The sequence below is a fragment of the Rattus rattus genome, chromosome X, assembly GCF_011064425.1.
Source record: "Rattus rattus isolate New Zealand chromosome X, Rrattus_CSIRO_v1, whole genome shotgun sequence".
Lineage (NCBI taxonomy): Eukaryota > Metazoa > Chordata > Mammalia > Rodentia > Muridae > Rattus > Rattus rattus.
Genome location: NC_046172.1, coordinates 87,237,116 through 87,264,227, shown reverse-complemented (window position 1 = coordinate 87,264,227; position 27,112 = coordinate 87,237,116). Strand labels below are relative to the sequence as shown.

Genomic DNA, 27,112 nt, shown 5'->3' with positions numbered 1-27,112 from the left:
TCAGAGGGGGTCGAATCCCCACTTACCTGGGTGGAAGCTGTCTTTACAAGAATCTCTAAATGGAAGAAGGTGGCAGACAGAGTTGCTGTGGAATGCACTTGTCAGGGAAGCGTCAGTTACCATTTGGGGTTGTGAAAGGTTATAACCTGTACTGGATACCAAACCTGAGTTGTCTGCAAAAGCAGTAAGTACTCTTAACTGCTGAACCATCTCACCAATGCCTTACTTTTTTTTTTTTTTTAAAGCTCCCCTCTCCTCTCCACCTGGTTGACCTTCACACGAACTCATCTCAAATGGCATGGCTTGGTTTTTGGTTGGTCAGTTGGCTTGGTTTTCCATTTTTTCCTTTTCTTCTCCATCCTCCTCCTTTCCTTAGGGCACACATGAACATATACAGTCCAAGCCTCTGCCTAAGTCAGGTGATATGATGCAGAAGCTCTTTGTATATTGTCTGTAATGTGGTATGTTGCCTCCTAATTCAGGAGGCAAATTCAGGCTCTCATTCCCCAGATCCAAACTCATCTAAAGGCAACACAGATTTCTTTACATACTGCCTTGACCATTGTGGATTCCTAAGTCTATAGATCACATGGATAATGCTGTTTTATGTACACTAAAATGACTTCTACTAGTTATATTGCCTCTCTTTGTGCGATTTAGTCATCTTGTAGATCTATTTCCTTCAGTCACAATATAGCATTCTGGTGTTCACATTTTTTAATCACATGTCCATTACACCATTACGGGGTAGAAGGCTCAGACCTCAAGTCATGTGCACATTTTTAAAAAAATCTCTCTCTCTCTCTCTCTCTCTCTCTCTCTCTCTCTCTCTCTCTCTCTCTCTCCTCTCTCTAATCTCTCTCTCCATCTCAGTGGTGAGTACAGAAAAAATATCTTTCTTCCACATGTCAAGCACTCTACAGTCCCAGTTTAAAGTCCTGTGGATGTTTCTTCATACCTACACACCTACAAACATGGTGTCAAGTTAATCTTTGCTATTGTTGTTATTGTTGTTGTGGTTATTATTGTTGTGGTTATTATTATTATTAATATTATTATTATTATCATTATTACTGAGACAGGGTTTTACTTTGTCATCCAGGCTGGCCTCAAACTCACAGAAAACCACCTGTCTCTTCCTCTTGAGTGCTGAGATTAAAGTCTCACTACCAAGGTTTCAACCTAAGTAAATGGTAGTAAAGATTCATGCCGTGCAGCCAGGGGGTTCTTAACCATAACAAGGGTGACAAATGTGTAAAAGTGATCTGAGCCAAACTTTCTAGTGGGAGTCTGTTTTTTCAAGTTTACGTTGCCGCCATGATCCCGTGAGCCCTCAGCAAGACTCCCCAGGCGTGAACGCCGTGACGCTGTCTCCCACGGCATTTGAAGAAAGCACGCCCAGAGCACGAGGCACGCCTCAGTTTCCTGGAGACTAGACAGAGCGAGCGAGGAGCCGTTCACTCCAGGCGTTGGAGTAATGTGGTCCTCTCCAGATAAGGATCCGAAAGACAGGTAAGGTGCCTAGGCAGCTTTTATTAATCTTAAACACACCTCTGAAGAGTAAGTACGGAGCTCCAGCCATTAGTTATACTGATGGCGGCTTCGGCAGATCTGAGGAAGAGCTCTCTTTAGAGGTGTGATTCCTTCCGGGTTAGCTCTGACTAAAGTTCTGAACTTTTCTATCTCTCTGGTGGTGGGATAGGGGGAGTTTTTATGTTAGAAGATCTAGATGGTTCTACAGGTTTGCTCCAGTGTGGCCTGCTGAGATGCTGAGGCGAAGGGTTTCCATGGAGGCAAAGGGAGATTGTGCTAAGGTGGCCGAACTTTTCCATGTATTAGGATAGGCAAACCCTATGTGCAGAGAGTGGGGTGGGCATCGGCAGTTTACTTTTGTGGTGGCGAAACTGAGGTGAGGCCTAGGAGGGACATGAGAGGCAGGAGATGGTGGGAAATTGGCTAGAGGGTCCACCACAGAGGAGCAGCAATAAAAGTGGTGACAGTGACTGGCAAAACACCTGGGACCCACCCTCCTCAGGGTTTGAAAGCTACTAGTGGGAAAAGCCTGGAGGCAAAGTGGCAAACTAGACTTCCGATGGTGACAAAGTCCCATCAAGCAAAGACCTAAAGCTGATCACCTCAGGGAGGCAAGGTTTGGGGAGCCAAAGTGGGGAAAGAAGAAGCAGAGGGGTTCAATGGGAAGGTGAAGCGACGTGTGGAGGGGGCAAAGTGGCCCAAGGCAGGGACAAGGACGGGGGAGCCTTGCCGCGGAAACTAATCGGCCACGGGAAAGCCACGGTGAGGAGGTGAAGCGACCCAGGTAGCGGGAGGGGGTTACCAGGGTGGGTACCAGAGTGAGGAGGCAAAGTGGTCACAGGGAAGCCACAGCTGGGGAGGCAAGCTGTAGCAGGAGGAGGTGGAACACGCGGGGCGGAGGGTGGCGATTAGCGATTAGCGATTAGCCTTGGTAGGGGAGCAGTGGCCATGAGAATGCCTAGATGGGAGGGCTGCAAAGGACGCTGCCCAGAGCCCGCGCCTTGCTGTGGGGGCCGTGGGGAGGGTGGAGTGAGGACTGGCTGTGTGGCGGAGAGAGGGAAGAGACCCAATGGCGCATGCGCGGGAGAGTTTTTTCCAGCGTGGAGAGGCGAGTGGTCTTCAACCCAGCTAAGTAGGTGAAGCGTCATAGTCAGCCCGGGGCCGGCTTTCAGGGGGGCAGGGTGGAGGGGGGGGGAGGAGGGAGGAGCGGAGGAAGGAGGAGGGAGGAGCGGGGAGGGGGCGAGGGAGGGAGGAGCGAGGCGGGGCGGGATTAGGAGGGAGGGGAGGAGGGAGGGACGGGAGGGGACTAGGGAGGAGGCTGGAGCGAGGCAGGGGAGCTGGGGAGGGCAGGGGCAGGCTGGGGAGGGGGAGGGCGAGCTGGGCAGGGGCAGGGCGGAGGTCGGACCACAAAGCCTTGGCCTAAAAGCTGAAGCTGAAATTCAAACTTTAACACCCTTCTCAGGTGCTTACGACTCAGGACAATGCCTTCCTAGCCGAAACCTCATCTTTTTCTTATTGTCCTTTGGCTTATTGTCTGTGTAGTTTTGACTTTTAAAAATTAGCCTGAAAAATTAAAGACTCCTCTTAGGACTTTTTTATCGTTCATGTGCTCTGAGCGTCTCCCCACCTCAATCCTCAATTGGTCCTTCTTGACTTTGAGAAAACATGCAAAATCGTCCTTACCCCTATTATCTTTTATTTTTCTCTCCTTTTAGTTTCTCTTCCTTAGTTTCTATATATTCCTTTCATTGTGTGCATCAGGGGAGTTCTACACTTTAAGAGAAAATGTCCTATTTTTCTTTGCGAATTTGGCTAATTTTGCTCAACTTTGGGGTTATTTTGGTTTATTGACCCAAGGTTTCTTTGTGTAGCCTGACTACTCTGGATCTAGCTCTGTTAAACCAGGCTGAAAGTTTCTATGGGCCGTTCCAAACAATCTTAATTTCTATCTTTTTCTTAAGAAGAGAGGAAGGGAGACTTTGAAAAGCACTGGAAACATAACATGGTTTATGGTATTAACATGTAGAATTTATCTCTGAATATATACTTAAAATTCAGTTGATTTTCAGTGTCTGTGGAATGATCTCATTGAATTGGGGAAATCCAGATATTTTATACTCCCACCAAACACTTCCTTCTCCCAATTTTCTAGCCACCACCTACTTCATTCCCTTTTTATTACATTCTCATAACTTTATGTGTGATTTTTAAACATGCTAAACAAAATTCTAAGTGAGAAAGCTTAGAATAGTGAGGAATGAGTAAAAGCAAAACCATAGTGCTAGTGCTATGGGGATTTGAGATAGTTAAATGAATTGAGGTTGGATATGGTTGGTGGCCCATGCCTATAATTCCAACCAGGAGTATTTCTGGTAGTTTAAGACAAGGGTGGTACACATGCTGAATTCCATGCCATCCAGGGTTACATAGTAAGAAAAGCTGTCTAAAAAATAAAATAAGAAATAAATATGGTATTAAACATAAAATATTTAATTTGTGCTATTTTATTAGCATGCAGCTTTAATAAACCAGTTTCATTGTGCTCTTCTCTCAGGCCTTCCATGATTGTTCTGAAGAACACTAATTCTGAGACACAAAAACACCGATATGATCTACCATACAAGAGACCTGAGACACACTGTCATTCAGGTAAAGGGACTTTTCTATTATAAAAATTTATAAATTATTGGTAATATGGAATGTGATAAAGGAATATTTTCCCAAATTTATTTGTATTTAGAATGTTTGATACAGTATAGTGGTCTTCAAAAACACTAGTTTTCATTTACCTTGGTCTTTTTCTTTCAGCTAAAAAATCCATTAATTAAAAACTCAGCAGGAAAAGTTTAGTGCAGCGACTCAAGGAATGGCCATTCAGAGCCTACCCCACATGTGACCCATATATATACAGCTACCAAAACTAAATAAGATGGATGAAGCTAAAAAAATGCATGCTGAAAGGGACCAGATCTAGATCTGTCCTGAGAGACACATCCAGAGCATGTCCAATACAGAGGTCAATGCTAGCAGCAAACCACCAAACTGAGAACAGGACCCACTTGGGGGGAATTAGAGGAAGTATTGAAAGAGCTTGAAGGGGCTTGAGACCCCATATGAACAGCAATGCCAACCAACCAGAGCTTCCAGGGACTAAGCCACTACCCAAAGACTGTACATGGACTGACCCTGGGCTCCAACCTCATATGTAGCGATGAATAGCCTAGTAAGAGCACCAGTGGAAGGGGGATGCCTTGGTCCTGCAAAGTTGAACCCCCCAATGCAGGGGGGATATGGGGGCAATAAGGGAGGATGTATAGGGGAATATCTGTATGGGGGAGGGGGAGGGGAAGGAATGGGGACTTATGGACAGGAAACCTGGAAAGGGAATTACATTTGAAATGTAAGTAAAGAAATATAGCTAATAAACGAATTTCAAAAGAACAAAAACAAAAAACAAAAAACTCAGCAGGAAATGGTTAATTTTTGAATAAAAATTTCATCATATGATGAAAGTACATAACTATTAGCAATGCCTTTTTAAATTTGTTTTATTCAATTAAAATATGATTACATAATTTCTCCCTCCCTCTTCTCCATCCAACCCTGCCCCATGCCCTTCTCCACTCTCTCATAGCCACAACCTTCTAAAATTAATATTGTTGTACATATGCAAATAAGTTTATAACAACTTGCTGAGTCTGTTTATTGTTGCATGTATATGCCTATTGAAGCTGAATATTTGGTATTGGATGGCCACTTAGGGGGCTCATCCTTAGGGAAGACTAATTCTTCCTTTATCAGAAGTCTTTAATTTACAGTAGCTCTTCATCTAGGAGTATAGTCCCATGAAAATGATTTGTGGAGTATTAGCAATAATTCCTCTTTGAAGGTCTGGTTGAAATCTGTGCTGAATCCTTCTGTCCTTGAGGTTTTTTTTCTTCTTTGTGGGGGGAGGGGTTGTAAGAATTTTAATTTTTGTTTCATTTCATGGAAGATATGGAATCATTTAAATTTCATATCTTGGTTAACTTTTGGTAAATTATTTATGTCCAAAGAAATTTATCCCTATTTTAGATTTTTTCCAGTTTAGTTAGAATACTGATTTTTAAAAATTTTTTTATTAACCTTGATATTTCTTTTTATTTACATTTTGAGGATATTCCTTTTCCCGGTTTCCGACCACATTCCCTAACCCTCCTCTCCCCTTCTTGGGTAATTCCCCTCATCCTCCCCCTTGCTGCCCTCCCCCCCAATCACGTTCTGGGGTTCAGTCTTGTGGGACCAAGGGCTTCCCCTTCCCACTGCGTGATCTTACTAGGATATAGAATACTGATTTTTAAAGAAAGTCTTTATGATTGTCTGGGTTTTCTTGTTGTGATGTGCCAATTTCCATTTATATTTTTTTTGGTGGCTGTGGGTTGTCCGGTAGGGAGGTCTTGTGCAGGTTGGTGAGTAACAGAGAGAGATTAAAGTGGACTAGGGGGAAAAGGCTGAGAGAGGCTTCCAGAAGTAATGAGATCCTGTTCACATGTAGTGATAGAGTCTGCAGGAAATGGAGGTGTGGTGGGAAGAGAGGATCCTTCAAATGGGTATGGTAAGGCAAAGAATTATCTGGGATAAAAGCATTAGGGGAACCCTTGGTCTAAACCAAGAGTAGAAGTCTCCAGTGAATGAAGTTGAAGTAGGTACAGAGGCACCTGTTACCAGGCTGTTACTGGGCTGAAGGTAAGAATGGAGAAATTGTCATGGAGGAAAGGAAGAATAGTGTGATTCACCTACATGTTTCCATGTCAGGTATGGCCAGTGAAGGGCCCAGATAGTGTTTAAAAGGCCACTGACAAAGAGATGAAAAGAAGGAGCAAAGCTTCTTGAGGTTCAGTGTAGTCCACAGGAACTAGAGGTAGATGGTCAGACAGGTCATTCAAACAGCCTACAACAGGGCTGGACATGAAACCAGAGGAATTGTAATCACAAGCAGCAGAGTGGGGTGATTTCTCTTGATAGTTCTAGCATCTTTGCATGGTGAACTTGTTTCTGTCATGCTGGGACTGGTTGTTATATAAAGCCCTAAGCAAGCTTCCCTGCCGTGTTTCCAGCAGGTCAGATTTTGCTCCCCACTGTGCCACTGGGGGTTGTAGAAGAGATAGTTGAGGTGATCTTTTTTACTTTATGGTATAATACTAGTCATATACCTTAGTATAGAGGTCTTGACTTCATGATAAATGTTATAGTCATTGACCAACAATAGATCCTAAATTAGTTGGCTTGATATTGCATTTTGTTTCTAAGACCTGGACATATTATTCTTTTATTCAGTCAGGGAGGCCTCTCTTTTTCATATTGGGCTTCTTGGCTTCAGGGAGAGCAGGTGCAGATAACTCTTTTATTCTTTAGCACATCTTTTTGTGTTGTTAAACTAAAAGCAGGCACTAGGTTGTCTCTCTTGATTATCTTAAACATCTGTTCTGGTAGTTCTGTGCCATAACACTTGTTCAACTCGGTGTATCTCGTGAATTATCACTGTAAGATAATTTTCAGGTGGCATCTTCCTCTGCCTACCAAAATGTCTGTGGTCCTTAAGAGCAGAGCAATTGCAGTGTTGATGGTCTCAACTCAACACTGCTGCCAGAAGCATTCACGTGTTGAGATTATAGGGGCCCTTTCCAGATCAAAATGACCCCTAAAAGGAAAAAAATTGATAAATTAACCCTAGTTCCTGATTTTTTTTTTTTTACTTAATGAGGAACCTGGCATTTGAGGAAGGTAGGTGAAATGTGGAAAGTAGTGTTGCTTTTTTAATTGAAGGGAAAACGCGTTCATCTAGTTGTTGATAATAAATTGTTCCTATTATACTAAACATGGTGACGTATCTTCAAACTTGTATTGTTCCTGATTTCAGAATACAAAATGAATCATCGCCGTGGTTTTCAAGGAAGAAAGAGAGGTGCGAATTATATCTGGCATAAATTTGACAGGAGGAACAATCATTTTAATTATCCTGGGTATGTGCTTCCACTTCAAAATTCCAAGAGAAATAATAAAAACACGGTAATAAGGGAGTCCATGAGCACTGCGAAGTAGTACGTGTCCAAGTAGCTCAATTGGCAGGTAGCAGCCCTGGGACTACGCAACACTTTCACTCTCTGTGGTCTTCATTCACTGGGAAACTAAAGAGTACTAGGGATTGAATACTAGTTAAGCCACTCTCATTTTAGCCATGTTGTTACCTTGGGGACAATTCATAAAATAATTTCTTAGCATTTATAGCTACTTGGCTTCTCTCTTTCCTAGTACTCCATATGCCATGGGACTGAAAAGGAGGAAAGAAAGATACAGTTATGAGGACCGGTATTATCTTACTGTGTGGAATGATAGAAAAACTGAGGAGTGTGAAATGGATCTGTATGCTGAAAGGAGAGCCACAGAGAGATGGTATAAGGTCACAGTGAGTATCCTATTGTGCTTTGCATTACCTAGACTATTAGGAATCCTAAAAGAAGGAAGATCACATTGATCAAAACAAATCAGTTACCTGAAGAAATGCTATTGCACGGAGACAGGATGAATCTAGGACAGGATATCTGATATGCTACGTCTATGAAAGCTCTGTTTGACCCACCAGGTTGAGAACCACTGCTCTAGAAGCTCTGTGTTTAGCACAGAAAACAAAGAACCATGTCAGAGGTCCTTCTAGAAGTTCTTTAAAGCTAGGTAGAACACTAGGTAAAGGGTTCAAGAAAGATTACTTAGTAGTTAAGTCTGTTCTCCATCCTAATTTCGTGGTGTCTCTCTTCTCTCCTATTCTTTATTTGTAAATTCAGATTCCAAGTGGGAGAAAGTATGAGAAGACATGGCTAATAAATTCAATCCAGAACCTCTGTACTGTGCCCTTCGTTCCTGTTGATGTAAGAAGGCTGGTGAAGCCAGCGAGACACAAGGGAAGAGAGGAGGGAGGTCTGGCTCAGCAGGAGTTAGCCGCTGGCTCCTAACATGTTTGTTTGTTTGTTTGTTTGTTTGTTTGTTTGTTTGTTTTCCTTTCATTGCCTGTAGTTCCACTATGACAAAAATCGGGCCCGGTTCTTTGTTCAGGATGCCAAGATTGCCTCTGCACTGAAGGATGTCAACCTCAAGATTTGTGATGAAACCAGCAGAAAAGTGTGTACTAACAGCATTCTCTGTACCTAGTCCTGGAATGGGTGGTAACTGGCCAAGGGTTGAGCATCACCTTTGCAATTTGAGATCATAGTACTCATCTTCCTCTTCTTCTTACAGATTTCTCTCTTTGTCACTCCTTCTGTTGTGCCCTATTCTGTGCAAAACAAGTTTTCATCAGAACAAATGGAGCATCTGAAGGTAATGCAGACGCGAGACATGTTATGTGTCCACTTCCCAGACCCATCTCCTTTTCCTCTTACTCCTTGATATTTGGGACACTATAAATCCCAGAGCCTTTGAGCCATTCTACCTCTGTCTGCAGATATCTATAATGAAACGGTACGACGCCTCCCAGAAAGCTCTGGACCTCGAGAAGTTCCGATTTGACCAGGGTATGGGTGCCTAAAGTAATTCTTGGTCATGTGAGAGTAGATGTATCTTCTTAAGAGAAAAACATAGGGATGGTAACTTGGGAAGGGTGTCTGTACCAGTGCTGGTCCAAATGGACCCCTGAGAGACTTCTACTATTTTTTGTTCCACTTTCTGAAGACTTGATGGACAAGGATATTGACATGATGCTGAATCGAAGAAGCTGCATGGTTGCCACACTACAGATCATTGAAAGCAATATCCCTGAAGTGAGGCCATAGATTTAGTGCATTGCTTTAAAGTAGATGGGATGGAGGGGGAAATGTCCCCAAGGCACCAGAGTAATAACCATATCTTGCACTCTTCCTCTCTGAAAGCTGTTGTCCTTGAACTTGAAAAACAACAAATTGTACCAGCTGGATGGGCTATCTGACATGACAGAGAAGGCTCCTCAAGTTAAGATTCTGAACCTCTCCAGGAATAAAGTGAGAAATGAGAAGGGAGCACTGTGAGTTGGGCTGATCGTGGGTAGTGATGCAGAGCAGGGTGATAAGATGCAGGCAGAGACCCTGAGGGAGGGTGGAGGCTGCCCATACTGGGCCCCAAGGTTTCTTTGCTTGTGACAGTTTTACCAATTCTTTATCATCTTTCTCAGCTGAAGTCAATCTTTGAGTTGGAGAAGGTGAAAGAGCTGAAGCTGGAAGAGCTGTGGCTAGAAGGGAACCCCTTCTGCAACTGCTACTTGAATGATTCTGAGTATATAAGGTACACAGTAGCTGCTAAGTCCTTTTCCCCTTCATTGCCAGAGTCTTAGTTTTGTTTCTCATTACTGTGATAAAATAAACTGCTACTTAAGAAAGAAACAGCTTATTTGGCCTGCAAGGTTTAGGGCTGCAGTTCCTCATTGCTTTAACGTTAGTGGCAGGAACTTGAAGCAACTGGTCATAATCACATCCACACTTAAGAGCAGAGAGCAAAGAATGAATGGATGCATACTAGTGTCTGTTCACAATTTCATTCACCCAGTCCAAAGCCTAGCAAATGAAATGGTGCCACCTATGTTCTTGGAGGGTCTTCCCACATCAACTCAATTAAGAAATGCCCTCAAAGACATGCCATGGGCCAACCTAGTCAGTTTTTCAGTCAGGTGATTCTACTTTAGGTCACGTCCAAAATCAAAACTAATGACATCATTACAAGCATCATTAGCCACTGATAGCTTGAGCTCCTCTTGTTCTGTACTTTTGCAAGAGTATGTACCTCGGATCCTCTGGGAGGAAAACAGACCCTGCCTTCTCTGTATATGCTCAGCTATTCTCTGACATCCCTTCCTTCTTTCCCTGCCTCTCTCTCTTTCACCCAGTCTGGGCTGTTTTCCACTTGTCAGAACATCTAGATTCCTCCAGAATCCTCCAATGCCTCATAGCAATGGTACCATCCTTCCTCTCCTGTCCTAAGAGGAACCTTCTGTTCTTGTTCCTGAACTACAACTAATTTGTCCCAGGCTGCCCTGAAGGCTGACCTGCTCTAAGCTGAGGGCTGAAACCCTGGGTGATGCTAACATAAGCCATTGCTTCTTCTGGCCTCTTGTTGGGAGTTCTACCCTCCTTGAATGGAAATGTGAACTCCCTAAAGTAAGGATCCAGAAGTGGGCTGTCACCAGGGAACAGAGAGCAGAAGTGGCTAGAAAGATGGAAAGACAGGCCCTCAGAGACCTCCATCTCTCTCTCTCTCTCTTCTTTCCCTCCTTACCTACCAAGTAAACTACCTACCTACCTTTTTCATCATCCTACCTAGCATCCCGCCTAAGAGAAGCTAGTTGACTCCTAGGATAAGACTCCCATTGTGACAGGCACAGGTGCACAGGGATCTTCAGAGGAGAATGAAGTGACCATAAGGATTGGCCACAAGCTCTTCATCCTGTTTTGAGCTTGGGGACTCGACTTTCATATCTTCTCCTGAGAAATAACTTCTGCCCCTAAGAAATCTCATTATTCCATACTAAGCTCAGCATAGGAAAAACATAGAGTCTGCTTTCAGTGCACCAAGTACTGTAAAGTCCTTGCTCTGGGTCCCTGGACCCAGCTCAAGGCTGGTGGAGGAAAAGATTGCTTCAGAGGAGCCTTTTACTTCTCTAGTAACAGTAACCCCTGACCTCTAGCACCAGGGCAGACAGATCATTTCCCCTTCTCCCTCATATCTCATATCTCCCTCACCTTACTTTAACTCCATCTCTGGTGCCACTACTCCACCTTCCTTTTTCTTGAGTCCTTAGCCTGTCTTCCTTCACTCCCTGTCTCAGCATCCTGTAAAAACACTGCATACCTAACAAGGTTGCAGAGCCATGGGTTGCTATCCAGTGCCTCGCTCCCTACAGATCCTTCTATGGGTACTCTGAGGAAAGGATACAGGCAAGGAGAGGAAAGAAGCAATGGACCATAGTCCCCCAATGTGGCTTCTGTCCCTGGAGAAGTGGCCAGTGCATTGTGGGTGGGACATAGTCAGGGGGAAGAAGAGGGAGGATGACAAGCAGAGCCTCCACAAGAATAAAGCTAACAAAATTTAAACTGCAAATAACATCTTTTGGCTTTTTTTTTTTTTTTTGACAGTGCTGTACGAGACCTATTTCCCAAGTTGTTGCGTCTGGTAAGTTTCCACTTTCAACAATGTCTTCACTTCACTCACAAATGAACTCCACACATGCCCTAAAACTGGTTTTCATATACACTACATGTTTGCATCCCACCATTATCCATTTTAATTGATGTGGATTCCTGAAAAAACGTATCAGTCTTCTCCCTAGACAGACAGACAGACAGACAGACAGACACACACACACACACACACACACACACACACACACACCCTGTCAAGCAGAGCCTCACTACATCACCCCTGGGAATTTCCAGAGCAATTAAAACCCTGCTTCTGGGGTTGGGGATTTAGCTCAGTGGTAGAGCGCTTGCCTATGAAGCTCAAGGCCCTGTTTTCGTTCCCCAGCTCCGAAAAAAAGAACAAAAAAAAAAAAAACCCTGCTTCTGACCCTTTATTTTCCTTTGGGTCTCCGGATCTCCATAGTAAGCCAGTGCCATTTATTTACCCATACACTGCTAACCTCCTCCTTTTCTTCAGGATGGCAGGGAGTTAATGGTACCAACAAGAATGGACGTCGAGGCCCCCCAGCTATGCAAGGTGAGAAAGGACAAGAAGGATGTGTGGTGTTCCAAAAGACACTTTGTTAGATACATAGTCTGAAATGACTTTCTGTTTCAGAAAACCCATAACGAAACTGAACTCATAAAAAATCTAGTTCTACGATTTCTGAAAGAGTAAGTACCCCTTGCACTGCAAGAAAAGTCGGGGAATCTGAGCCAAGTTGGACTGCATTATCCCTTTTTGCCCATAGCCTATTTCAGGTCTCTTAGGGTTCAAACTGCACAGATAATATCTTCTGTATTTTCTGCTCCTTATTCCTCCTAGGTACTACTTGTTTTATGACAATGGAGATCGTCTTCGTCTCCTTGATGCTTACCATGACCAGGCCTGCTTCTCCCTGTCCGTTCCTTTCAATGTCAGTGACCCAGACCTGTGAGTATCACAACTCAATCTCTATTCTGGAACAGTGTACCTCCCCTTAGAAAGTGCCTGTACTATAGAGAACACGGTGTTCTCTTCCTCTTTTCCCCCAGGGACAACTTGGAAGAGTATTTAAAATATAACAGAGATATAAAGAAACAGCAAGACTCGAGTAAGTGTGATGGAGAGGACTGGGCGGGGTAAGGGACTGAAGGGGACGGTTTTCGGGATCAGTAGCCAGGCTCTGTCATGCTGGTGATCTTGGCTTCTTCACTCCTCTGTAGACATGCGAGTGCAGTTGCTGAAGCACACAAAACATGACATCGTGACCTCGCTTAGCTTGTTACCAAAAACTCAGCATGATCTTTGCTCTTTCTGGGTGGACCTGTGTTTCCACTCGGTGAGTACCTCTGTAGGTCAGACACAGAAATCTGGAGGGAGGGAGGATCCTGAGCTCATAGCTCATACTGTCTTCCCTTTATCAGGAAATGATGCTCTGTTTTTCTGTCAACGGACTGTTCAAGGAAGGTGAGTATCTGTAGAATTCCCTTTCTAGATCCCCTGTGCTTCCTCCACTAGATAGGCACCACCGAGCAGTTGTCCAGTTTCTCTCATTCTGTACCCTTCCTTTCCTCCTCCATGTTCTACTGCCCACAAACCATTCTAATCTGACTTTGTCCATGCCTTTCTACCAAATTGCTAACAGGTAAGGAACCCAGACCATGGGGCTTGTGGCTTCTCATTCCAACTCTGTATTCTGTAGATTTGGGCCAGTTTCATAACATCTCCAGTTCTCTGTTTGTAAAATGTGACTAATTAAACTCATCTATGTGACAAATGTGAAAAAGACCAATTGAACACTGGAAGGGATTTATCCCAGGCTTCAAAATGTTGTAAGACACACATCAAATGGGAATGAAGTATTACCCTTCTTGCCCTCCCCATTCATGCCATATCCTCCTGACTCTAGGCCAAGAACTGACTAGTTCTGACCCCTGCAGTATAAGACCCCGAATTGAGAATGCTGTTTGAGTATGTAAGTAAAGCGCTAATCTAAGAAAACACTGTTTCTTGTCCTTGAAGTGGAAGGAAAACGTCAAGGCTGCATCCGTGCCTTCACAAGGATCTTCATTGCTATCCCCTGCAGCGAGTCAAGGTCTGTGCTGTGTTGCTTCTGGAAATTCCTGCACCTGCCCAAAGCCAGCAGTGTGGCAATGCGATAGTGCGGGTCTCAGGGTGTTTTCAATTTTCTATTTTCTAGAAGGCCAACAGATAGATAGATCCAACAGTGAAGCTTTGTGTTTGAGAGTGTGGACTTTGGGATCAGAATTCTAGGTTCTTTCCTGATAGGATATTTACATGTTGTGTCATTGGCCAAGACAATGGGGTTTATCTCTGATTCAGGGTCTTCCTTTGTTGTACAGGGTAAATACATTGGGGTAAAATTCGAAACTCTAGTCAAGTTGCTCTTTAAAAGGTTGAACCTTATATGGGATGGGTAGACAGAGCCAAACAAGGATGTTGGGAGCCTGGCACAGATGGAATGTAGAAACAATATGGTTAGTATTTGGCGGTTAATACAGGATTGCCATTGATAATGTAAGCTTATCCGTTTCTTTCCTTGTCTTACTGTCCATTTTTCCTTCAGAATTTGCATCATGAACGATGAGTTGATTGTGAGGAATGCCAGTCCCAAAGAGATACAAAAGGCCTTCACATCGTCGCCTGCACCCGACACTTCTCTCAAGCCTTTACTCTCTGCAGAGCAGCAGGAAATGGTGAAGTCTTTCTCTGTGCAATCTGGAATGAAACTTGATTGGTCTCAGAAGTGAGTATGGGGTTTGCACAGAAATGGGCTGAGGGATCAAGTGAATAATGGTACTATGCAGACAATTGGAAAAATAATTACAATATTTACTTCTCTTCCCAAAGTGAGTTTAGGATGTACATACTAATTTATACTGATATTTTATACTGATATTTGAAAAGGATTTTGAAACACCACAACATCTGTGTTGCATATAGAAAAACATAAGGAATGCAATAAGAAACTACTAGAAGTGAAAAAATTCAAAATGTTTTAGGATATAAGATTAATAATGCAATAATTTGTATGTCCGTGTATTAATATTAAAGATACCAAAACTACATTAAGAAAACAGTTTCATTTATACAAGCATAAAGAGGAACAAGTACTCAAAAACTCTAAGGGGGAGCAGGGAAGTCTAACAGATAAACAAAGTCTTCCCACTGATATCTACTCACACAAACATGCTGAACAGTATTCCAGCACCAATTGACTAGGTTAAGAACTTATCAGGTGGAAAACCATCATGTCCGCCTTTACTATAACAAAATGATGAAAAGAAGCATCATATAAAACAGGAAATAAAAAGCCCATGTGTCTTCATTACTGTTCTATTGCTATAAAAAATACTATGATCAAGGAAGCTCTTATAAAAGAAAGCATATAATTGGGGTCTTGATTACAATTTTAGAGGATTATTCCATGATGATCATCATAGCAGAAAGCTGATAGGCATCGGCCTGGAGTAGTAGCTAAGAGCTTTATATCTTGATTTGAAGATTACAGAGAGACTTTTGAAGCTCAGACTTCCTCCCAGATGGCCACACCTCCTAACCCTTCTCAAACAATTCCACTTCCAGGGTGACTAAGCATTAAAATATATAAGTGTATGGAAGCCATTTACACTCAAACCCCATACCATGTCATATATGCCATCCATAGGACTACTCATTTGAGCAAGAGTTCAGAACTGAGATTTGAAAACAAGTACCAGTCCTTCCTCAGTAAAACTGAGTGCTTGTTAGAGCCCCACACCCCATACCCCTTAACACTATGTAAATGCCTCATGACTGAACAAAGGGAACTGTATTAGTACAGAAGTAAAAAAGACAACTACCATCACCTCTCCTCCATTGTGCAGTAATCATTATAGGATAACTTCCAGATACAAAAAAAATTAACACTTGCTTCAAGTAAGCTAAATAATCATAAAGTCAGAAATATTTCGATACTCTTAAGAGAAACTCGACAAATGCTTGGTTTTTGATCATATTTTGCATCTGTTTGTGAGCGTCTTCAGTAAACTTTAACATGTGATAGATGGCAAGAATTTGAGGATACAACATTCAGAACAGTTAGTTAACATGAAAAATAGAGCTGGGGCAAATAGTGAAGAATGGAGAAAGTTATGGGAACTTTGAGAGAGTACTAAACAGCAGATATTTTTGAGTTATTGGTGTTCAGAAAGGCATTTTCTCTGCTGACAAAGGAATGGGAATCTTATAAATAATAATGGGAAACTTCCTAAGCCTGAAGGAAGGTATAAATATACAGACACATGAAGATTAAGGATCACTATCCTAGTTTGTTTTCCTACTGTTGTGATAAATGCCATTTTCAAAAGCAGTTTAAGGAGGGGATGACTTGTTTGGCTTACACATTAGTCAGTCATCATGGAAATACAGAGCAGTAACGTGAAGGCTGTGACCCAATCAGAGACTTAGCCTGATTTCTTGTACAACCCTGGCCCACCCATACAGGGATGGGATTGCCTTTACTGGGCTAACCCTGGCTCCATCTATTAAAATCAAGAAAATGCCACCTAAACATACCTATAGACCAATCTCATGTAAGCGGTTCCCAAATTGGGGTTTCTTCTTCCAAGGTGTGTCTAGTTCACAAGTCAGGTTAATGATCATAGTCACAGAACTGAATTGAACAGTTCTGTCCTGAAATAACTTAGAATAAATCTGTCCAAGTTATAGGATAGATTCTTGTGAACTAGACAAACCTTGGAAGAAGAAACTCCAGATATGGAATTGGTGACAGGCCAAAGTAATGACACTACCAAGTCCAACTTATTTACCACTTTTTTTTCATCTTATTAACTTGAATATTTCTTGTTTACATTTCGATTGCGTTCCTTTCCTGGTTTCCGCCCCCAACCCTCCCCATCCCTTCTCTATGGATGTTCCCTCCCCATCCCCCCATTACCGCCCTCCCCCAACAATCACGTTCACTGGGGGTTCAGTCTTGCAGGACCAAGGGCTTCCCTTCCACTGGTGCTCTTGCTAGGCTATTCATTGCTACCTATGAGGTCAGAGCCCAGGGTCAGTCCATGTATAGTCTTTTAGGTAGTGGCTTAGTCCCCTAGAAGCTCTGGTTGGTTGGCATTGTTGTTCATGTGGGGCTGCAAGCCCCTCAAGCTCTTTTTCAGTAACATTCTTTAAACAGGAACTTAGGTGAGGAGAGGTTACTCACAGCATAACTGACTCATACAGTGGCATGGCCAAAACCTATGCGAGCATAGATAGCAGTTCACAAAAGCAGGAAAGCTAAAGTGCATTCCACAACCTGTAAGCAGCTCAAGAGGCTGAAGAACTTCTAGGCAGCTTAGCTCATCTCTTCTTCCAGGCTACTTGGCTGGTCTGAGTGACTTCTAGGCAGCTCAGCTTGTCTCAGAGTGCCTCTTAGCAGTCCTTAGTGCTTATGTAGGCTTGAGGAGGAAGGGTCCAGGTGAATCTGGTCAGTTTCTGTGATGTTCTGAAGCTACTGAGTTGTTTATGTTTCACATTAAAATAATTTTAGTTTTTGAGATTATAATTACACCATTTACCCCATCCCGTTCTTCTTCCCTCCAAACCCTCTCACTTTTTCCCTTTTGCTCTCTTTTTTCAAATTCATGGCCTTTCTTTCTCATTGTTCTCTCTCTGTGTGTGTGTGTGTGTGTGTGTGTGTGTGTCTATGCATTCCTAAATACATCAATACAACCTACTCATTCTGTATGTTCCTTGAATGTTTATTTTCCCAGGTCTGACTATTTTTCCCTTTCTCACCATTTCTTAGTTGCCTGCATATAACGCTAAGGGATCATTGCAGAAGTGGAGGCAGAAAGATTTTAAGAGCCAACAGAAATGCTAGTTTGCTGTGCGAGATTGTGTCTTTTAGGGATGTCAGAAACTACACCTATCTCACCATCATGACTGCCCGCCTAAACATGAGCTAAACAGGGACAACAACAATAGACATGCTAACATGGACTTGGGCAGGAGGGAAGTGCAGTTCACAAGATCACCTTCTCTTATACTATCCCGTCGTTTTGCTTCCTTTTTAACATTCTGTGTCTTAATGAGCTTCTGCCCAAAGTAGAAGATTTTAGTCTAATAGGAAACTACGATGCAACATTTTCCATGCAGTGTAGCCCCATTCCCAGTGGTTTTAATCTGTTTTAACTTACAAATTTAAAATTAGGGGCTGGAGATCGGCTCAGCACTTGTATTTTGAAGTCCATGCTTGGTTCATAGTTACTTCGCAAGCGTCTGTAACTGTGATCCAGGGAACGAGATGCCCTCTTCTGTCCGTCTCAGGTACCAGGAATGCACACAATGTACATGCGTGCAGGCAGGCAAACACACATACACATAGAATAATCAGTATAAAAATTTTAAAAACAAAATTTTAAATTATATCTTTAGTTTCAAGTAACTGAGTTGTACATGATTTTTTTCCCTCGAATCCTTACTTTTCATTAATTTCCCACCTTTATTTCCCCCAGCCCTCTATCCCAGCCCCATTTAGGCCTTTTCATAGCCAGCATTCTCTTCTACTTTCAAATCCCTGCCGTATCTCTCCCACTTTGTGTCCCTTGTTCTCTATGGGCATTCAAAATTAAGTACAGAAATGTAAGTTCAAATGTGGGAAAGAAAATGGACAGAGTTGGTCTTTCTGGGCCTGTGTCACATCAGTCTAACATGCCTAACTTCCATTGTGGATAGGTTCCATGTTTGCATTGTCAGTACATGGACCCATCCAGGTTGATTCCGTTTCAGCTATTTTGAATAGAGCTGCTATGAGCACCGATGCACAGGTATCTCTATTGCACGGTATGAAGTTCTTTGATAATATGCTTAGGGGCAATATAGCAGAGACATAAGGAATTTACATTTTTAATTTTGTGAGAAATGTCCGCACTGATTCCATTGTTTCTACACCAGTCTACAATCCCACAAAAAGGTAATAGAAGTTCCCTTTCCCTACAACCTCACCAGTCATCACTTGACATTTTTTGGTAATGATTAATTTGCGCGGGGTGAAATAGAACCTCAAATTAATTTTAATTTGCATTTCCAGGATGGCTAATGGTATTGAAACAGTTTTTAAAGTATTCATTAATCATTAACATTTCTTTTTTTCTTTCTTTTTTATTAATCATTTTATTCATTTACATTTCAAATGATATGCCCCTTCCTAGTTACCCCCCAATTAATCCCCATCTGATCCCCCCTCCTTTGCCTCTATGAGGGGCTCCTCTACCCATTCACTCACTCCCCACCTCACCCCCTCTAGCATCCTCCCATGCTGGGGCATCAGGCTTCCTCCCCTCCCATTGATGTCAGATAAGGCCGTCCTCTGCCACATATGTATCTGGAGCCATGGATCCCTCCCTGTGTACTCTTTGGTTGGTGGTTTAGTCCCTGGGAGCCTAGGGGATTCTGGTTGGGAGACATTGCTGTTCTTCCTATGAGATTGCAAACCCCTTCAGCTCCTACAGTTCTTGCCCTAACTTCTCCATTGTGGTTCCCGTGCTAAGTCTGATGTTTGGCTGTGTGCATCAGCATCTCTATTTGTCATGCTCTGGCAGAGCCTCTCAGGGGACAGCCAAACCAGGCTCATATTAGCATGCACTTCTTGGCATCAGTAATAGTTTCTGTGTTTGGTGTCTGCAGATGACATGGATCCCTAGGTGGGGCAGTCTCTGGATGGCCTTTCCTTTAGTCTCTGCTCCACTCTTTGTCCCTGCATTTCCTTTTGACAGGAGCAATTCTGGATTAATATTTTTGAGATGTCTGGGTGGCCCCATCCCTCAACTGGGGGCTATCTACTAGAGATGGTCTCTACAGGTTGTATCTCCCCTTTGTTGGTTATTTTAGCTAGAGCCATTGCCAATGGCTCCTGGGAGCCTCTTACTTCCTGGAGTCTGGGACTTTCTAGTGGCTGTCCCGGTTCGCCTTCCTCTCTTCTACATGTTTCTATTCAATTCCCTTATCTTCTATACTTCTCTCCTGTCCCTTCCAGTATCTTTTCCTGGCCCCTTTGTTCTTCCCTCCCCCTCCTCTCCCTCCCAAATCACTCCCTCCCTCTAGTTCTTGTGATTATTTTGTTCCCTGTTCTATGTAGGATTGAAGATTTCTTATTTTGAGAACTTTCTAATCTGTCCCAAAGCAATATTTTTTTTTACTGGGATTGGGTTGTTTCCTTGATGTTCAGGGTTTTTATTTTTGTTTTGTTTTGTATTAGTATATTTTTGATACTGATCCTCTGTCAGATATATAGCTGACAAATATTTCCTCCTTTTTTTGGGCTGCCTCTCTACTCAATTGAGTTTCCATTCTCTACAGAAACTTTAATCTTACAGAGTTCCATTTGTTAATTGTTGGTTGAGCTGCTTGGAGTCCCATTCAGAAAGTTCTTACTCATACCTGTATCCTGTAGTGTGCTCGGACTTTTTTCTCTGGAAGTTTGATGATTTCAGGTTATCTATTGATGTCCTTCATCCATTTGAGTTTTGCCAGGTGTGTGTGTGTGTGTGTGTGTGTGTGTGTGTGTGTGTGTGTGTGAGAGAGAGAGAGAGAGAGAGAGAGAGAGAGAGAAAGAGAGAGAGAATGCGAGAGAGAAGATGAATATGGTTTCATTCTCCTATAAGTCAATACCCAGTTTTTCTGGATTTTAACCATTTGTTGAAGAAAACTTTCTTTTCTCCATCTGTATTGTTTACCTCTAGCAAACATCAGGTGGCTGTAGTTGCATGGAGTTCAGTCTGAGCCTCTCCTATTCTATTGATCCATTGATCTTCATGTCTATCTTTGTGCCAGTCTCCTGATGTTTATATTATAATATTTTGGTTTTTTTACTATAACTTGAAGTCAAGTGTGGTAATGCCTCCAGCATTATTCTTCTTGCTCAGACTTGCTTTGGCTATACAGGGGATTTTGTATTTTCATATAAAATTGGATTGCTTTTCTTGTTTCTGTGAAGAATCGAGTTGCAAGTTTTATTGGGATTGTATTGAATTAATAGATCATTTTGTAGAATACATATTTCACAATACTCTTTTCTCTGATTCGTAAGTATAGGTCTTTCTACCTTCTAGTTTCTTTCACTGTTTTTTTCTATGGTGTTCTTAAGTTTTCATTTTACATGTATTTCACTTCTTGGTTAGGTACATTCCAAGTTATTTTTGTGTCTGTTGTTAATAGAATTATTCCCATAATTCTTTCTCAGTCTGACATTGATATGTTAGAAGGCTAAGAATTTTGAAAGAATGTTGGTTTGGTATCTGGCCTCTTTGCTGAAAGTATTTGTTAATTCTAAGAATTTTTCATGGTTGAATCATTAGTGTGTTCCCTTAGATATAGAATCATACCATGTACAAATAAGGAGTCCCATTTCCACTTTCTTTCCCTAATTACATCCCCTTACCTCTTTCTCTTACAGCTCTGGGTAAGACTTCAAGACCTGTGTTCAAAAGAGGTGGAAAGAGTAAACACCCTTGTCTTATTTAGCCCACTGATCTTAGTACCTTGAGCTTTTCACTGCTTAGAATAATGTTGTCTCTAAGGTTATTATTTAAAGCTTCTTCTATGCTGATATATGGTAAGGGACCATATATCACTGTTTTAGGGCATTTTTCAGGAAGCAGTGTGGGATTCCATCGAAGGTGCTTTCTGTATCTATTTAGCTGATCGTGTTCTTTCTGTCACCCAGGTGCCTTGAAGATAACGAATGGGACTATACCAAAGCGGGTGAGGCCTTCACTGCCCTCCAGGTGAGCTCTGAGAATCTAATAGGTAAAACAGGGGTGTTTCTATGCTTTCAGCAAGACTAGGGATCAAATTCAGGGCTCTTCTGACATTGACATTTTAACTCTTTCCCTGCAGAATGAGGGCAAAATTCCAAAGGAATTCTTCAAATAAAGGATACTAAGGACATCGTGTGGATATAGTATTCCTCCTCGTCCACATTATTTCTTTCTATGGCTTTTTCCACTCCTGAGAATAGAGGCCTGGCTGGCCAAAAAGCAAAATTTACATGTAAACCAAGTAACAGAACCTCCCTCTCCACAGGGGCATTTTTTTTCACTGTTTCTCTCTGAAGTTGTTATTTCATAATAAAGAATTGCTTTACTTTGCTCGTTATGTCCTGAAGTGCTTTTCTCCTGCCTCAGCTAAGAGCCAGAGTTGCCAGGACCAACAGGACCTTTGTTTCCAAACGTCTACCACTTTAACCTCTGGCTGGCCCTAAACAGATTCATAAGGTTTGCTTTGGTGGAAACATTGTGACTAAATCCCCAGGCAAAGAGCTCATGCTTTCTGCCTAAGGTTCTGGAAGGAGCTGTACAAAAAGTGTTATAAAAAAACATTAGACCCGGCTGGAGATTGGGAGTGCCAGCCTGTCTGGAAGCTTTGCTCATAGGGAAGATGCAGGGTGCTCTATCACTAGGTTTTACAGAAGGGCCTTCAGACACTGGTTGTCACTACCAAACAACAGAGCACACAATCTTTCTTTTTGGACAGTTCTGTGGGACCTTTCACAAAGAGAGGCAATTAGAAATTCCCATTTCTAAGCAAGTGGTAAAAGTGAGAAATCTACAAAATTTGTTTCCTGTCTCATGGATGTCCTGCATTTTTGTAATGCTTGTACTAGACAATAAATAGTCAAATAAATTCAACTAATAGTGATACAGAGTTTTCCAGTTATAGGCCCCGAAATTGTGACATGCACACCTACAAGTTGACAAGTTACACTTAGACTTCATGGTGTTTGGTATAACTGCCTGCTACCTAACACTTGCAGGATTTTATGTGCATTTACAGTGTTATGGAGCATGGATTTCAATAACATATGAACCAAGGGGATAGTTTTCATTACATAAAAGAATACTGCCAGCTTTGTTCTTACCTGTAAGAACTCAGACACAAGTTTCTGTAAGTCAATTCTCAGTCATACCATGTAGGAAATAGCCCTAATGCACCTTCATTATTCTCCTTGTAAGAAATGGAGATGATCCCAGGTGAGATTGATCATTCACATCTATTGAGCTTAATTCAGAGTCTGAGATGCTAGATGCCCCTTCTGAACAGTGAACATGGAATTCATGGCATGGCCTAATCAGTTCATCTGCCCATATCTAGCCAGCTCAGACAGTACTACTTTCTATCATTTCCCACAGTTCCCAGTGGCCTTCCCCATCCTCTTTCTCAGAGAAATACTTCTATGCATTGTTTTTTCTTTATTTTTCCTTTTATGAGTATGGATGCTTTGTCTGCATATATGCCTATATATAACATACATGCAAAGCCAGAAAAGAGCAAAGGTTCCTGTAGAACTAGAGTTGCACATGGTTGTGACCCACTATGTGGATGCTGGGATTGAACCCAGGTCCTCTGAAAGATCAGCAGATCAGCCAGTTTTTTTTTTTTTTTTTTTTTTTTACTTAATAATTATTTGACTTTATTTTTTTTAATTTTTTATATATTTCTTTACTTACATTTCAAAGGTTATTCCCATTCCTGGTTTCCTGTCCATAAACCTCCATTCCCTCCCCTCCCCCTCCCCCATAGAGGGGTTCCCCCTATACATCCCCCTGTTGCGTTCCCCCATATTCCCCTGCACTGGGGGTCCAACCTTGGCAAGACCAAGGGCTTTCCCTTCCACTGGTGCCCCAACAAGGCTATTCTCTGCTACATATGCAGTTGGAGCCCTGGGTCAGTCCATGTATAGTCTTTAGGTAGTGGTTTAGTCCCTGGAAGCTCTGATTGGTTGGCATTGTTGTTTTTATGGGGTTGCAAGCCCCTTCAGCTCTTTCAATCCTTCCTCTAATTCCCCACAAGGGGGTCCTGTTCTTAGTTCGGTGGTTTGCTGCTAGCATTGACTCTGTATTGGACATGCTCTGGATGTGTCTCTCAGGACAGATCTATATCCAGTCCCTTTCTGCATGCATTTTTAGCTTTATCAATCTTACCTAGTTTTTGTGGCTGTATATGTATGGGCCACATGTGTGTCAGGCTCTGAATGGCCATTCCTTGACTCACTGCTATAAACTTTGCTTCCATATCCCCTCCTATGAATATTTCCCCCCTTTTAAGAAGGAGTGGGAGCATCTGCATTTTGGTCATCCATCTTGAGCTTCTGGTGGTCTGTAGATTGCATCTTGGGTAATTTGAGCTTTTTGGCTAATATCCACTTATCAGTAAGTGCATACCAAGTGTTTTTCTGTGATTGAGGAACCTCACTCAGGATATTTTCTAGTTCATTCCATTTGCCTATGAATTTCATGAAGTCATTGTTTTTGATAGCTGAGTAGTACTCCATTGTGTAGATATACCACATTTTCTGTATCCATTCCTTCGTTGAAGGCCATCTGGGTTCTTTCCAGCTTCTGGCTATTATAAATAAGGCTGCTATGAACATAGTGGAGCACGTGTCTTTTTTATATGTTGGGGCATCTTTTGGGTATATGCCCAAGAGAGGTATAGCTGGGTCCTCAGGTAGTGCAATGTCCAATTTTCTGAGGAACCTCCAGACTGATTTCCAGAGTGGTTGTACCAATTTACAATCCCAACATCAATGGAGGAGTGTTCCTCTTTCTCCACATCCTCGCCAGCATCTGCTGTCACCTGAGTTTTTTATCTTAGCCATTCTGACTGGTGTGAGGTGAAATCTCAGGGTTGTTTTGATTTGCATTTCCCTGATGAATAAGGATGTTGAACATTTCTTAAGGTGCTTTTTGGCCATTTGATAATCCTCAGCTGAGAATGTTTTGTTTAGTTCTGCACCCAATTTTTAATGGGGTGATTTGGCTCTCTGGAGTCTAACTTCTTGAGTTCTTTGTATATTGTGGATATTAGCCCTCTATCAGATGTAGGATTGATAAAGATCTTTTCCCAATCTGTTGGTTGCTGTTTTGTCCTAATGACAGTGTCTTTTGCTTTACAAAAGCTTTGCAGTTTTATGAGGTCCCATTTGTCAATTCTTGATCTTAGAGCATGAGCCATTGGTGTTTTGTTCAGGAAAATTTCCCCAGTGCCCATGTGTTTGAGACTCTTCTCCACTTTTTCTTCTGTTAGTTTGAGTGTATCTGGTTTGATGTGGAGGTCCTTGATCCACTTGGACTTAAGCTTTGTACATGGTGATAAGAATGGATCTATTTGCATTCTTCTACATGCTGACCTCCAGTTGAACCAGCACCATTTGTTGAAAATGCTATCTTTTTTCCATTGGATGGTTTTCACTCCTTTGTCAAAGATCAAGTGCCCATAGGTGTGTGGGTTCATTTCTGGGTATTCAATTCTGTTCCACTGATCTACCTGCCTGTCTCTGTACCAATACCATACAGTTTTTATGACTATTGCTCTGTGATAGTCAGGGATGGTAATTCCCCCAGAGGTTCTTTTATTGTTGAGTATAGTTTTCACTATCCTGGGTTTTTTTTTTTTTTTTTTTTTTTTTTTTTTTTTTTCGGGGCTGGGGAATCGAACCCAGGACCTTGCGCTTCCTTGGCAAGCGCTCTACCTCTGAGCCAAATCCCCAACCCCCTGGGTTTTTTGTTATTCGAAATGAATTTACAAATTGTTCTTTCTATCTATATGAAGAATTGGCTTAGAATTTTGATGGGGATTGTACTGAATCTATAGATTGCTTTTAGCAAAATGGCCATTTTTACTATATTAATCCTGCCAATCCATGAACATGGAAGATCTTTCCATCTTCTGAGATCTTCCTCAATTTCTTTCTTCAGAGATTTGAAGTTCTTGTCATACAGTTCTTTCACTTGCTTGGTTAAAGTCACACCAAGACATTTTATGTTATTCGGTGTCATTTCCTTAATTTCTTTCTCAGCCTATTTATCCTTTGAGTAGAAGAAGGATACTGATTTGTTTGAGTTAATTTTATGCCCCGACATTTTGCTGAAGTTGTTTATCTGGTTATGTAGTTCTCTGGTGGAACTTTTGGGGTTGCTTAAGTACACTATCATATCATCTACAAATAGTGATATTTTGATTTCTTCCATTCCATTTTGTATCCTTTGACCTCCTTTCACTGTCTGATTGCTCTGGCTAGGAATTCAAGTACTATATTGAATAAGTAGGGAGAGAGTGGGCAGCCTGGTATACTCCCTGATTTTTGTGGGATTGCTTCAAGTTTCTCTCCATTTAGTTTGATGTTAGCTATTGGTTTGCTGTATATGGCTTTTGCTATGTTTAGATATGGGCCTTGAATTCTTGATCTTTCCAGGACTTTATCATGGAGGGGTGTTGAATTTTGTCAAATGCTTTCTCAGCATCTAATGAAATGATCATGTGGTTCTTATCTGAGTCTGTTTATATAGTGGATTACATTGATGGATATTCGTATATTAAACCATCCCTGCGTCCCTGGGATGAAGCCTACTTGATCATGATGGATTATCATTTTGATGTGTTCTTGGATTCGGTTTGCAAGATATTTATTGAGTATTTTTGTGTCAATATTCATAAGGGAAATTAATCTGAAGTTTTCTTTCTTTGTTGGGTCTTTGTGTGGTTTTAGTATAAGAGTAATTATGGCTTCATAGAAGAAATTTGGTAGCACTCTGTCTGTTTCAATTTTGTGTAATAGTTTGGATAGTATGGAATGAGGTCTTCTATGAAGGTGTGATAGAATTCTGCACTGAACCCATCTGGACCTGAGCTTTTTTTGGTTGGGAGACTTTTAATAGCTGCTTCTATTTCTTAAGGAGTTATGGGGTCATTTAGATGATTTATTTTTTCCTGATTTAACTTTATTACCTGGTATCTGTCTAGAAAATTGTCCATTTCCTCCAGATTTTCCAGTTTTGTTGAATATAGGCTTTTGTAGTAGGATCTCATGATTTTTTTAATTTCTTCAGATTCAGTTGTTATGTGTCCCTTTTCATTTCTGATTTTCTTAATTTGGATACACTCTCTGTGACCTCTGGTTAGTCTGGCAAAGGGTTTATCTACTTGGTCAATTTTCTCAAAGAACCAGCTCCTGCTTTTGTTGATTCTTTGTATAGTCCTTTTCATTTCTACTTGGTTGATTTCAGCCCTGAGTTTGATTATTTCCTGCCTTCTACTCCTCTTGGGTTTATTTATTTCTTTTTGTTCTAGAGCTTTAAAGTGTGCTGTCAAGCTGCTAATGTATGCTCTCTTGTTTCTTTTTGCAGGCACTCAGAGCTATGAGTTTTCCTCTTAGTACTGCTTTCATTGTGTCCCATAAGTTTGGGAATGTTGTATCTTCATTTTCATTAAATTCTAAGAAGTTTTTAATTTCTTTCTTTATTTCTTCCTTGACCAAGTTGTCATTGAGTAGAGCATTGTTCAACTTCCATGTTTCTGTTGACTTTCTGCCATTATTGTTGTTATTGGAGACCAGTCTTAGTGTGTGGTGATC

The 27,112-nt window shown here is 41.8% G+C and overlaps 1 protein-coding gene across 1 annotated transcript; it reads left to right on the top strand.

Moving 5' to 3' along the window:
- The first annotated feature begins 1,477 nt into the window (after nt 1-1,477).
- On the top strand, nt 1,478-21,801 carry LOC116888621 (nuclear RNA export factor 2-like). Its single transcript, XM_032889918.1, has 22 exons — nt 1,478-1,512; nt 4,088-4,182; nt 7,433-7,535; nt 7,825-7,978; nt 8,355-8,438; nt 8,584-8,688; nt 8,806-8,886; nt 9,011-9,080; nt 9,238-9,326; nt 9,435-9,542; nt 9,713-9,822; nt 11,667-11,703; nt 12,190-12,249; nt 12,331-12,386; nt 12,538-12,645; nt 12,747-12,805; nt 12,918-13,033; nt 13,119-13,161; nt 13,717-13,789; nt 14,282-14,461; nt 21,425-21,485; nt 21,598-21,801. Exons 1-22 carry the CDS (start codon nt 1,478-1,480, stop codon nt 21,631-21,633), a joined length of 1,863 nt encoding a protein of 620 aa, XP_032745809.1. The 3' UTR covers nt 21,634-21,801.
- Nucleotides 21,802-27,112: the final 5,311 nt, after the last annotated feature.